The sequence below is a fragment of the Trifolium pratense genome, linkage group LG5 (genome assembly GCF_020283565.1).
Source record: "Trifolium pratense cultivar HEN17-A07 linkage group LG5, ARS_RC_1.1, whole genome shotgun sequence".
Taxonomy (NCBI): Eukaryota; Viridiplantae; Streptophyta; class Magnoliopsida; order Fabales; family Fabaceae; genus Trifolium; species Trifolium pratense.
This window is the reverse complement of record NC_060063.1, coordinates 49,196,273-49,209,803: the sequence shown is the minus strand read 5'-3', so window position 1 is coordinate 49,209,803 and position 13,531 is coordinate 49,196,273. Positions and strand designations below refer to the sequence as shown.

Genomic DNA, 13,531 nt, shown 5'->3' with positions numbered 1-13,531 from the left:
TATAGCTGCATGGATGAATAATTATTTTTGTTACATTTTATTAGGTTTTGGATTGGTCTAATATATCCTAACAAATCAGCAGCATATAAAATAATTTTTTTCATTTTTATTAACTTTTTTCAATGTGATACATTAGTTATTAGTATTAGTTATTTCAATAAATGTCATGACTGGTTGAAAGCTGAGATCAGAAGAACAAGAGGTAGATTTAGGTGGACCTGTCCCTTTGAAATCAAACCCTATGCTTGACCACTAAAGACTCTTTAATACCCAAAAAAGCAGGTTTTTTATTTTGTGTATGTGGGTTTTTTTTCACAAGTTCTTTATATTGATAATATTTTATTTGAGATGTGTCATACACTAAATATAAATACACATTTTTTGTCAAGCAGTTTACTTATAAAAATATCATTGCTATTTTAAAATTTTAATTCATTGAGCTATATATATGTTGATACAAAAATTAGTAATTGAAGTACTCTTTCTTGGATTCTTTTGGTTAACTCCTGACCTGATAATGGCCAAAAAAGTAATACCAACAACCAATAATTCAACGACAGTTTCTCCATGATTTTTCAACATCTAAACAGTGAAGTTCTTGACAAGTACATCACTCTTTTTGCTTGCTGTGTAAGTGTAACACTATTGTGGCCCTAGATGGTATCAAAGAATCCAGTGGTTATATAAGTGGAGTACAACTTCAACTAGAATGAATGACCTAACCTATGCACAGCAGAGACACCTTGACTTGACACTAAAACAACATTGACACATTATATTCCATAATTTCATTCTTTAAATTATTATCGGTGTTTATATGCTAGTGTCTGTGTCACTGATTCATATGACTTAGTAAATGTTTAGTTTGGCATTTGGGGTTGCAAGCGCCCATCTGGATACGATTTTGCCGTAATTTTAAAGAAGCTACAAACTGGAACTTCCACATTGTCGTAGTTTTTTGCGGTGATTTTGTCTACTTCCGGTTCCGGACCAAACATACACTTAACCATACTTTATAGGCATCACAAAATCCTTCATGTTTAAAGTTGTTCATCAGCAACAAATTGTTACCTATCTATATTATGCTGGTGACTAAATAAAATCTAGATACAAGGTGCATGAATTAAAGAATCAACAATGTGACTAAATTAAGTGGCCAAAAAGTGAAGTTAGGAGAGGGTCTTTAGTAGTAGTACCACATTTCCCTTTGACTTAAGAGACAGAAAGCTGAATTTGCCTTTGAATTAGACAGCCTTTGAATTGGACAGATTTCAACTTAGGTATGTGATTGAAAGAAAGCACAGTACCTTTCCAGATTTTACAAATGTAATAATGCAGAGAGTAACTTAGAAGATTCTATTCTATTACATAGTACACAAATGCAATATTTTTAGATATAGATAAATAATTACATCACATTTCATTAAGATGGTTTATATTATGCCAAAGGCTACACCAAACTAATTATGCATTCATATAGATGTTAATTCCCCCCTCTCCAAATGCTGCATAGTTTCTTCTGAATTTACAAAATTTAATGCATGGTGAGCAAAAAGAAGCTTAAAATCAAAGGAGAACTGATAAAAACTTCCCCTTTACAAATATTATTTATCTGATCAAAGTGCTAGAGGAATAGAACAAAATAGAATTTCGTCCTAGTGAACATGGTTCAGTTGGTAGGGACATTGTAAGTAATATGCAGAGACCGAGATTCAAACTCTGATACCCCACTTAATCACCTTAAAAATGTGAAATTCTAGCCACTAAACTACTTGACAAAAAAAAAAAAAAACAGAATAGAATTTCTACAACATCCTTCACCAATTGGTTATGCACTTCTTTTTTCTCTAGTTTTACAATCAAAGGTGAGGGGAAGTTGCTCAAATCATGTGGCAGAAAAGAAAAAAGGGTAGTGGAAAGAATTCAATAATAAATCCTAAAAAATTAAAATTCCTAGAGCTGATTAAATTAACTCAAAAGAAAAAAAGTGGAATAAAAAAATTGTTACACTGATGAACTATCAACAAGAACCTCATTCAACACATCATCCTCACCATTTGCCAAGGTGAATAATTCTGCATCCTTATCTTCATCACTTGAAAAATCCCTTCTTTCCAATTTAGAATGAGCTGCAACAAAAATCAACTTCTGAACTTTATCCAATGAAGTCTTGTAGTGTCCATGAGAACAAACCCATTTCCATAAAGACCAACTACATTTGAAACCACAAGAAGTTGCATGAAGGAAAATTAACCTCACAGCAACTCTTCCTAAGGATTTGAATTCAGTTAAATAAGTTTCCCAAACAAGTCTACTACTTTGTGGATTAACAATCCTCATCTTCCCAGTAATAGGATCTCTTTCCTTCATTTGTACGGCTTGCGCATAAACCGGATCGAGACCTTCTGTTCTCCATTTCATGAGTTCCATTAGAACAATGTGTGCTTCATCTCTTGAAACAAGCCTTGTTATGAGTCTATCGACGTCTTTCTCTTGTTCTGGTGTTAAGTGCTTAAATGGTGGAAGGTATTTTCCACTTGTGTCTCTTATTAGGTAAAGAGGGTCGAGAATGTATGCTGCAGCCCAAGCCGGATGGTAGTTTTTCCGAAACCTTCTTTCAATCAACTTTTCTATTGCTCCTTCTGCAATGTTGAATTTAGAACACCAATCTTTCACTTTTGTTCTCAACTCATTCCAAAGGAGAAGGCATTGTCCAACCAATGGCTTTTCGGATTCAATTTCCTTAGCCATGTCTTTCACCAATTTAACTAAACTGTGTACAGCTTCCAAATCATTCCAAAAGCCGACGGCGCGAATCATGTCACCGACTTCTCTAGCATTCCTGTCTTCCATGCATACCATCTTGAATGATTCATCGAGTAAGACCAACTGCAAAGCGCGAACTGAACTCAATGTATCCTCAATCATTGCATAAACAGGTTCAAAGTTAAAATCCTCAAATTCCCGCATTGGTATTACTCGAAGCAACCACGTGTGACCGTACTCTTGCAATTGGTACTTGTGGAAACTATTCCGAATTGGAGACGTGTAATTGACAAAATTTGTTAGCTTGATACAACTCTCGGTCATGGTTCGAAACAAAGGAAGCTCTTTAGTAAAATCCTTGATTAAACTATTGAAACCTTGATACTGACAAGAGAGATTAACCATCCAATGATTCTGAATCTCCAAGTTTCTCAATGCCTTTGACTTGAACTTGTCAGCAACTATCCCAACACAATTCTGAACTAGATTCCCACAAATTCCATTAATTGTCTCCCACAGAACATCCTCAGCATAGTTAGAAGGAACAGAACCATTAACAAAAACAGCCTTTCTATACAAACTTGTCCCATTTGGAAGATTCACAGTCAAATTCACCAAACTCTGATCATTTTCATAATCTTTCGTTTTTTTCCAACCATCGGAACCGATTTGAAAGAACATAGCATCTCTAATCCTAGCTTCTGATTCAGATTTCACTTCCTCAAATTTGGAATCCAATCTACTACCAACAAACTCTCTAGGAAAAACAGGTGGCAAACCAACTTGTGTAAGAAAAGCTCTAAACTTTGGATGCTCCAAACTCGAAAAAGAAACAGAACCACAAGATTCATAAACCCAATCAGCTAAAAAATCAATAGCACTATCAACTTGAGTCTTATGAAGAACAATACCAGGTGAAGTTTTAGGACTCTTCAGCTTCTTCACACTATCTTCCAACATAGCCAAAGCACCCAAATCATCTTTTCCACCAGACAACATCAAATGCGGCGGCGGTTGCTGCGGCGGCAACAAATTCGAAACCGTAACCATCTGTAACCGATCCACACCATACTGCTGCGACGGCGGTGAGCTTCTCTTACGTCGGTGAACAGAAGAAGACGAAAACGGCGGCGGTGAAGAAACAACAACAACAGCACCAGCACCAGCACCGGAACCAGTTTCCGGCGAAACAGAAGAAATAGGTTTTACGGCGGAATTGAAATTAGGGCAAGTTCCGCGTTTTAAATGTTCAGAAGCTGTTCTTGAAGGGTTAGAAGCTGAGAAAACGGCGTCGCATAGAAAACACCGTAACTTAACGGCTTTTGGAAGTCCCGTTTCGTTGTTATGAACGAGTAATGGTTCAAGGTGTGACCAATACCAAGCTCCTTTTCCTTTAATCGCTTTGTTTCGTACTGTTACTAAACCTTCGTAACGTTTTTGAATCGCTTTTGCCGTTGCTTCTTCTGACGAATTCGTAGTGTCAACAATTGACGCCGTTGTATTCGTAGTAGCTGCCATTATACACACACCACTCTAACACCGTTAACTTTAACGTTTCTGTTTTATTTTATTTCATTTCACAGTTCATGGTGGTTTGGTTTTAGAACATTTTAGAACATTTCAAAGGTTTTTTTTGTTTGTGTTGTTGTGATTTTTTTTTTGGGTTCAGAGATGAAATGTTAGAAGCATTGTTAAAGAGAGAGTGTGTGAGAGACTGAAATGGCAAAGCGAATGAGAGTGAAGAGAGAGTTAACTTTTTCACGCGGTGACTTTGCGCGCGTGGGGAACATTTTGGTGTGATTTAGGTGGAATGAGGTTTTGATGAGAAACGAGTGCCACGTGCGAAACTTTAGACGTGATGATTTGGGAGTGGAATGCACGCGTTACTATGTATGTTGTTTTGTGTGTTTTTGTCTTTGTTTTTTTCTGGTTGTTTTGGTGGGTCTTACTTTGTCCTTGTCTCTTACCTTTTTTTTTTTTCTTCTCTTTTTATGTAGTTTTCTTTTTCAATATTATTATTCTCATTGGATTTTTTATTTTTAATAATCTGTTTTGAATTGAAGTGCAATAATTTTTGTTAACTATTTAAGGGAAGAAATCAATACGAAAGGATATTTTGTGTGTAACGTTTTAAAGAAATATTGTTGATTTTCATTTCTTATATACTTTCTTTTAAAATTATTTAGATAAGTTTTATGTTATTCCATCATAATGTGAAGATATTTATTTACTAATGAAAACACGTCATATAAGCAGATTTATTTGTTGTTCTTATAAATAAAATTTATTGAACTTTTCCTTCATGACTTATTTTTATTAATTATCGAATAAATATCTCTAAATTATCAAATATTGTATAGAAAAAACCATTTATTTATGGCTTAGTTTTTTTTTTTACTCTTGTTAATTATTCCATTTGTCCCAAATCTTTAGTCTTTTTACCTTTTTTATTTTGTTCCAAAACTTTAGTCTTTTAAAAAATCAATGCACATTTAGTGATACTTTACTATTTGTACCCTTACTAAAGTTAAAACATTAATTAAATATATTTTTTCTTTCTTAATAAAGTAAGAGTAAAAATGACTTTACTTATCATTTCTTAATCTCCATGCAAAATTCTAAAAGGACTAAAGTTTTGGGACGGAGAAAGTACTTTTTTTTCCGAGAAAATGTTAATTACTGGTATTTGTTTTTTATTTTTTACGTTAAACGACATTTTTGTTATTGGATGTTTGAGAACAGGACATGGAATTTATTGTATTCCAAACGAGGCACTGTTCACTCAGACACTCATCAGGGGTGACAGTTTAAAAGTGCAATATATGATGTCATTATTTTTGGATAAAAAACTTGTTTTATTTTACAAGAATATTCATTTAAAGGTCGGCAGAGCCCAAAGCCCAACTGACTTGATTTTTGTAAAGATGAGCCCAACTGACATACTTCTTTTTAAGTTTTTCTTTTCCCCCCTCCATATTTCTTTTCTACCCAAAACACGCAGAAAACTTCTGAAAAAGTTTTTCGAAATTTTTTTCAGGGAAAAATTTACAAAATAATATATATTTGAAAAAAAAATTTATCGAATTTTTCTGCGTGTTTTTTGGGTAAAAAAGAAACATGTGAGGTGGGGAGAAACTGTCATTTGATGGGTATTATAATTATAATTTTACTTTTTAGGCCCTCCACAATTTCTAATTGCCCCTTTGACACGGTTTGAAACCTAATTTCCAAATTAAAATGCAGTTCATATAATATTTTCCGCTCGCTAGGTTTTAGAACGTAGAATTCGAACCAAAGCTTTCATTTTATCTTGTATTTTGGGTCTAAAATCAACATTGTTTCATTTACAAAGGATTTTCACACACATTTAGTATCAAAGATTAGGTAATGTGCATTTTCAACTCACTCTTTTGTGCACTCATAGTTTTGAATTTCATACTATGTTTTGGTACAGTTCAAAAACTACATACCAGTTTGGATACTAATTCCAAACAAGTTCAAATTCTACGTTCTGAACTAGACGATAATGTCCAAAACCTGCATGCATATTTTGAATTTTAACAATTTTTTACCAATATGTATGGTGATTTATTTGTAGTTTATGGTTGATGATTCAGAATCTTACGAAGAATCGAAACCAATGTTGTCAAACCCAAAATTGTTAGGAGGCGTGAACTTAGAGTAAGGTTTGAAATTTAGTCTCTTTGAAGTTGGCTTGATGAAATTAGAGGGATGAACTTAGAGTAGGGTTTTGGGCAAGCTATTTTGTTTTTGATGTATAAAGCTCGGGTTCGGAATGTACAATTTGAAAACTTCCGTGCGGAAAATACAAACTAGTTTTTGGTTCGAAAAATGGAAATTCAAGAGGTTAAGATTAGTAAGGGGGATCTAAAAGGCAAAATTCTTTTGATTATGTGAAAGTGCACTAGAATGAGATGCACGTAAATGGTTGGGACGATTATGTGCGGAAGAAAAAATTAAAATCATGAAGAATAGTTTGAAGGAATGCCACAAAAAACATTGTAATTTTAGATGAGCAATTATTACATCCAAGGAAGTAGATTATTGAAGAATTTCATTATTTTAGGTGTCACGACCATCAATGTGAGGGCGGATGAGATGACCTCGATATACATCTTACTACGTACGTTTTTTTTACAACAATCTTACTACATACATGATATACATACTTTTAATCTCACATGATAACCAATGTCTGTTTTGGTTATAGACTTAGTTGGGTCATATAAATTATAATTAGCCACTGATTCTCACATGATAATTATCGAGAAATGATATTATTATGCCTTGAAAAAGAAGGCCAAAAAAGTATGAAAATTTAAGAAAGCATATTTGCAATATCACTCACTTTATACAAAAGTAGCTGAATAAAAAGCAAGAATGGGCCAAAACAAATCCTGATAGGAGTGAGTAATAAACTTTTAAAGATGAAAAAACACTTAACATGAGATTAAAAACAGCTGGGCACATAGCCACGTGATTATTGGTGGTGACATTCTGGTGTGTTTCTGGCCATGGCTCCTTGCTTTACTAGAAGAGTACCTACATTTTCTAGAAACTTTTTTTTTATGTAGTTGACCATCTCAATGCCAAATCCAATTCTATATAATTATTTTTTAATATATATATATATATATATATATATATATATATATATATATATATATATATATATATATATATATATATATATATATATATATATATTGAAGATAATTACTACACGAATGAAAGACAAACGGACAAAAAATTATGCGTTGTTTGCCTTCGTTCCATGAAGAGTTTAATGAACACGCATCTTTAGTGTAATTGGTGGGGTTAAGTGAGGTGACGTAACAGAAAACATGGTTGTAATTGGTTGATAGTGTAAATTTTACATTGTGGGTGCATATTATTTTTTCTCTTTCATGAAATAATAAAAAAATAGCCAATTTTTTATTTTTTTTGTGATTCACACATGTGAATTGCATTGTTTTAAGCCCAGAAATGAGAGCTGGACCGGACAAACGCTAACACAGTTCAAATGTTTTTTTTTTTTTTTGAAGGAACACAGTTCAAATGTTAGTGTCCCTTTCTCATTTTTTCTGTCTATTAAGTGGCTTTAAAATGTAGAAAAATAAAAAATCGCCCACCGTGGGGCTCGAACCCACGACCACAAGGTTAAGAGCCTTGCGCTCTACCAACTGAGCTAGACGGGCAGATATTTATAAGCTTCTATGTTTACTATATGACATTAACAACTGTTATTTTTTTCAAATTGAAACTCATTATTAAGGTACACCCGCGGCCGCAATACGGTATCTTGTAAACGGAGGAGTGCTAGCAACACACTCTTTAACAAACACACTCTAGCACACTCTCTTCTATTGGTTAAAATTTATATGGGTCTCATAAAAGTTATATGGGTCCACATTTTTTTATGGGACCCATGTGAATTTCAACCAATAAAAGAGAGTGTGTTGGAGTGTGTTTGTTAAAGAGTGTGTTGCTAGCATTATTCCTTGTAAACGTCCTCAAAAGTTAAAACGTTTGCCAATTCATCAATGAAAATAGTAGTTAGGTACCTTGTGTTGGAACTTCTACGAAAATGGGATTAGATACATGATTATATCCCTCACTCTTTAGCTACATATGTGATCATGGAGCAAGTAAATAGGACAATCAAATTTAGTTTCTACAACTATTTTAATCCATGTTTTGTGTTCAATTTGATGTTTGTCTTCATCAATATTTTTTTTTGGCAAAGTCTTCATCTATAATTTATAGAATAAAACCATACTTAATATCTAATCTCCCTCATTAGAGTCTTAAAGTACTTGAATTAAGAGAAATAATAGGTTGAACTTTTTAAGAAAAAAATGCGTATGAGTTATAATTAACTAAAAATCAATAGATGTTCCAATGCTTCTTTTTTTTTACTGGATATATATTCCTATGTTACTCATTGAGTAGTTCATTTCTGGGTTCCTGACCAATCCATCATGAGTCATGACTTGTAGACTACTACATGGGAGTTGGGACATTTCCCTGTGCACGAACAGGCTATTACATAAAACCAAACTTCCAAACTTTATTATGCTTTTTTGAATTACATCCCAGAGGAGGTAGCCTGTTTCACATTTCCAGAATTCTTACATAGACATGAAGCTAAACCAAATGTTCGAATTCCAAAAAACATGACAACACAAGAATTTCTTCCCCAACCCACTCTTGTAAAACAAAATCACAATTCGTAAAGCCCGGTTCTACTAGTCTTCATCCTGAAGCTAACCAAAGACGTCTATTTTACCAGTACTGCTTATATGTCTACAACAAATTTTGGTAGTTTCAAACGACCAACATGCAACATAAAACACCTAAAATGCTTCTGTTTCATTCAGATTTATAAATATCCTGTGCATTGTATGATCCTTCATTCTGCGCGGCACCGTTTGTCAAATCTTCCTTCAGCTAAATCAATTCACAGAGGGAAAATGAAGAGGGGGAAAAGGTCAGCCAGTCAATCATTGTACATTGTATTATATGTAATTCAAAAGAAAAATGTTGAAAGAATTTGAGCAAAATGAAAATGCTTAATAAACTTACCGTTCGAAGTATCTTCTTCTGATACCGGAAACCCTGTGATATAAACAAAGTAAAATCATTGCAAATCAATTTGACATGTAGAGAAAATTAAGCAGATATTTATGCTGCGGCGAAAAATTCCATAATCATGATCTAACCTTATCAGTTCCATAGATGTAATCACAGTATGTGAAAACTGATGCAAAATTGCTGTGGCTTTGTCCTCCAACGTAATGATGATAATCATGATGCTCAGCACCACCATAAAATGGAATATATTTTGTGGGATTCCAGGGGAAATCATACCTGCCATATGATAAGTTAAGCAATCAAACATAAAAGCGGGGTCCCAAATTTAAATGCAGAAACTGGAGAAGAATGGTGAGTAAATTATCTAATGAAAAAGGGGGTTTGATCATGCTGATGTTTATCAATGGTCACCAAATATAAAATCCTACAAACAAGACCAACAATTATTTCAAATTCAAGTTGCAAGCATGGCCAGGATATTCCACCTCACCAAGACTAATCACTAACCTGATATAATAAGGCATTCAGTTGATATAAAATATTACAGCATCGATATTTTGATAGCAATTAACTGCAGAAGTGAATTATAGAAATGGGTTGAACTCCAATTTTTACATTCAACTGTAATGTATATATGTACATGACACGTGTATATGCAAAAATATATTTTTCATTCTTTATCTTTTATCTAATAGTAATAATCATTTTGGTCCTTCATCTATTGAAGGTGAGTAAACTTTCGTCCTTTCCTCACAATAATGTTAAAAATGAAATGGAAAAATGTTGACTTAGCAATGGTTATATGAAGTAGCATAATGATTGTTCCAATTGGCATCCAAAATCCCTAAATTGTCTTTTATATTTGTTTTCTTCAACAAAATCACAAAGTAAAGACAATAATTTAAAGACAGTATCAACCATTTAAAGACAATTTAAGGATTTTGGATTGTCAATTGGGACAGTAATTACACCACTTCAGACGACCATTGCCAAGCTAGCATTTTTTTCAATTACATATTTAACTTATTATGAGAAAACTATAAACGGTTACCAACTTCAAAAACATATAGGACAAAAATGCATCTTTAAAAAAGATAAAGGGACCTAAAATAAATACTAGGTAAAAGATAAATGACAAAAAATATTTTAACCATATGTATAAGTCTATATGTATATGTATACGTATAAGCATGTGCTTGAGATGGCAAACACCAGAGAGATTCATAGTTAAGAACAACTTGTGTATTAGACTATTAGAGCAAAAACTTAAGTTTCTACACTGTTGAGACAGAAAACGCCAGAAAGATTTACTTCTTGGTGTAGTCAAGAACAATATATACATTACTGCATAAATTATCAAAGGTTTATCCAAGAAAAGTATTAATTGGACTTCTTGTTACTTGTTAGATAAATTATAGTACAAAGTGTTCTTTCTCTCTTGTAACCAAAAAAATAGTACAAAGTGTTCTGTATAGAGGCAACCTTCAAGAAATTTCTTTACCAACAAAGGCCCACTCACAAGATCGTAAACAGGTTTCTTCTACGGCACCAAGCTTTCAACATAATGTAATAGTTTTTCAACGTTAGTATGAAGTATCTCAACCTCATACAAGACTTATCTTGAGTTGAAATTAGAAAAACATACCAATAAATCACCGTGTTTAAGTCATATTATAATTTTAATTGTTCTTCTACTCTCCTCACTGTATCCAAATAGCCAAGATCTTTATTTACGATCCAAATGAACACCGCAAAGATGAACAGAACAAAAATAAGACAGAGTAAACAAAGTGAACCATTTAAAGACAGTTATACCGTCGCCAAATTTTCAGTTTATCAACGATCCATCTACATCTCCATTATCTAGAAATATGGTTTTAAATTATTGTCCGCAACCACAATTGCAACTGTATCAGCCGCATTTATCCATAATAATCTTACTAATAAACACAAATCAAAATTTGTAACAAAAATAAAATAAACACAAATCAAACTTAACACAATGAAAGCTCAATAAAAAAAATTATACAAAATATAAAAGGAGCAAAAAGGTGTGTAATTATAGATCTCACTCAGGCCAGGCCCCATGAAAGAAAAAAGCGATCCACTATTGAAGATCTTAAAAATCTAAAGTACTTTTTAAAAGGGACATTCATTAAGGTTTTGTCAAAAAAACACAATCAACAAAAATAAAAGAAAAATTGAAAAGGACAGAAAGCATTACCCGCTATGTGTATCAATGGCTTCAATTTGGCGCAATGCTATCCACAACCAAAACGTAATCATGTGACCAGGAACCATAGCCGGTCCAAGAAAAGACGGTATCCCAAGAATCAAGATCTCCGCCCAGTGAGCATAAGGCGCCGCAAATCCAATCGGAGCTTGATATTCATGATGAACACGATGAATCTTCTCATAACCCCATTTATTATGCAGAAACCTATGGATCCAGTAATTCGTATAATCTTCAACCAAAAAATACACCAATAATTGTGATAAAATCTCCCATCCTGACGGTAATGGTAACCCTGATCTAATTCCAATCATCTAAAAAACAAAACAAAAATCATTCACAATGTAACCATAACCGTAACAGTAACCGTAACAGAAACCACAACCGTAACCGTAACGGAATTGTAACAAACTATGAGTGTAAAACTACCTTGATCTAATTCCAATCATCTAAAAAACAAAACAAAAATCATCCACAATGTAACCATAACAGAAATCATAACCGTAACAGAATCGTAACCGTAACAGAAACCGTAACGGAATTGTAACAAACTGTGAGTGTGATTATACCTTGATGGAAGGATATGAAACGAGTTGAAGAGGACCAACGACGAAGAAGAACATGAACATGACATCTTTGTAACAATTAAGCATTTCATTGAGAGATAAACGAACTTTAGGCTGGATCTTGTAAGAATCGAAAGGATATAAGCGTTTAATTTCGAGGAAAACGAGTGGAAGAGGAACGAGGGAGAAGATGAGGAAGAGGAAGAGAATGTTATGACAAAAGAGAAAGTAATCGGATTTAGTAGCGGAGTAATTGAACCAGAGGGTTTCGGCGAAAGTGAGATTGCGACCGAGAGAGATCTCGGCTTCTTGAAGAGAATTATAGGGAAGCATTTTGGTGAGTCGCCGGAGAGAAACCCTAACGGCGGCGGTGAGGGGGGTGTGGTGAGTAAATGTGTGATGTAGAAATGAAAAGTGTGGTGGATAGATGCTTCGCTGGATAGTTTTGTCTGTTAACACGCGGTTTATTTTGCGGGAATTTTTAAAAACGTTACACGACTCTTATTTATAGAGAAGAATATTCACCTTTTTTTCACTTTATATGGAACTAGTTTTTTATGCATCATGCTAAGGAAGGTAAGGATTGTGTGAGTTTAAGAAAGGAAAGTCGTGGCTTTCTCTCTAATGTAAATCTCTCTTTTAGTTTAAGTATTTTCTTTGTTATTTTAAGTATTATTTCTCTGTTATAAAACACTACAAAAATATACTAAAGTCACCATCATTTTTGTTAAGCAATGATATTGCACTTAGGCCTTTATATCTTGTTGTAACAAACTAGTTAGTTAGAAAGTTTGTTGTACAAGTTAGTTAGTTGGTTAGGCCTTATGTTAGATTTGAGTCAATCATTGTAATCCCTATATAAGGGCTCCTATTGATTTGAGTAATGCAATGAAAAACCTTTCCCTTTCTCTACAATTGGTATCTAGAGCCAAGAACCATTCTTCCCTTTCTTCTTGCAACTAACTGCAGTTAGTTACAACAAGTTGTTGCAACCGTTTCTTTCATCTTCTTCCTCCACCTTCACCGTTTTCTATGGCGGAACAAGGCTTTGTTCAACCATCCATCCCCAAATTCGAAGGCTACTATGATCATTGGGCTATGCTTATGGAGAATCTACTTCGTTCTAAAGAGCTTTGGACACAAATTGAAAATGGAATCGTGGCTGCACCTGCAAATCCAACCGCTGAACAAACAAGATTGGCAAACGAAAGCAATATTCGTGACTTGAAGGTGAAGAATTACTTGTTCCAAGTAATCGATCGCACGATCTTGGAAACCATTCTTGAACGCAACACAGCTCGTGATATTTGGGAATCCATGCGTAGAAAGTATCAAGGGTCTACTAGAGTGA

The 13,531-nt window shown here is 33.8% G+C and overlaps 2 protein-coding genes and 1 non-coding gene across 3 annotated transcripts; all 3 read right to left on the bottom strand.

The window, feature by feature from the left end:
• Window positions 1-1,560: 1,560 nt before the first annotated feature.
• Window positions 1,561-4,549, bottom strand: LOC123887251. The gene has a single exon (XM_045936531.1). The coding sequence runs from the start codon at window positions 4,282-4,284 to the stop codon at window positions 2,005-2,007; it is 2,280 nt and encodes a 759-aa protein (XP_045792487.1). The 5' UTR covers window positions 4,285-4,549; the 3' UTR covers window positions 1,561-2,004.
• A 3,363-nt stretch (window positions 4,550-7,912) lies between these two features.
• Window positions 7,913-7,985, bottom strand: TRNAK-CUU. The gene has a single exon. It is a non-coding gene; the product is annotated as a tRNA-Lys (tRNA).
• Window positions 7,986-8,837: 852 nt separating this feature from the next.
• Window positions 8,838-12,799, bottom strand: LOC123887250 (methylsterol monooxygenase 1-1-like). Its single transcript, XM_045936530.1, has 5 exons — window positions 12,184-12,799; window positions 11,606-11,928; window positions 9,510-9,657; window positions 9,373-9,405; window positions 8,838-9,237 (listed from the first exon to the last, which is right to left on the bottom strand). The coding sequence occupies exons 1-5, from the start codon at window positions 12,511-12,513 to the stop codon at window positions 9,160-9,162; spliced, it is 912 nt and encodes a 303-aa protein (XP_045792486.1). The 5' UTR covers window positions 12,514-12,799; the 3' UTR covers window positions 8,838-9,159.
• Window positions 12,800-13,531: the final 732 nt, after the last annotated feature.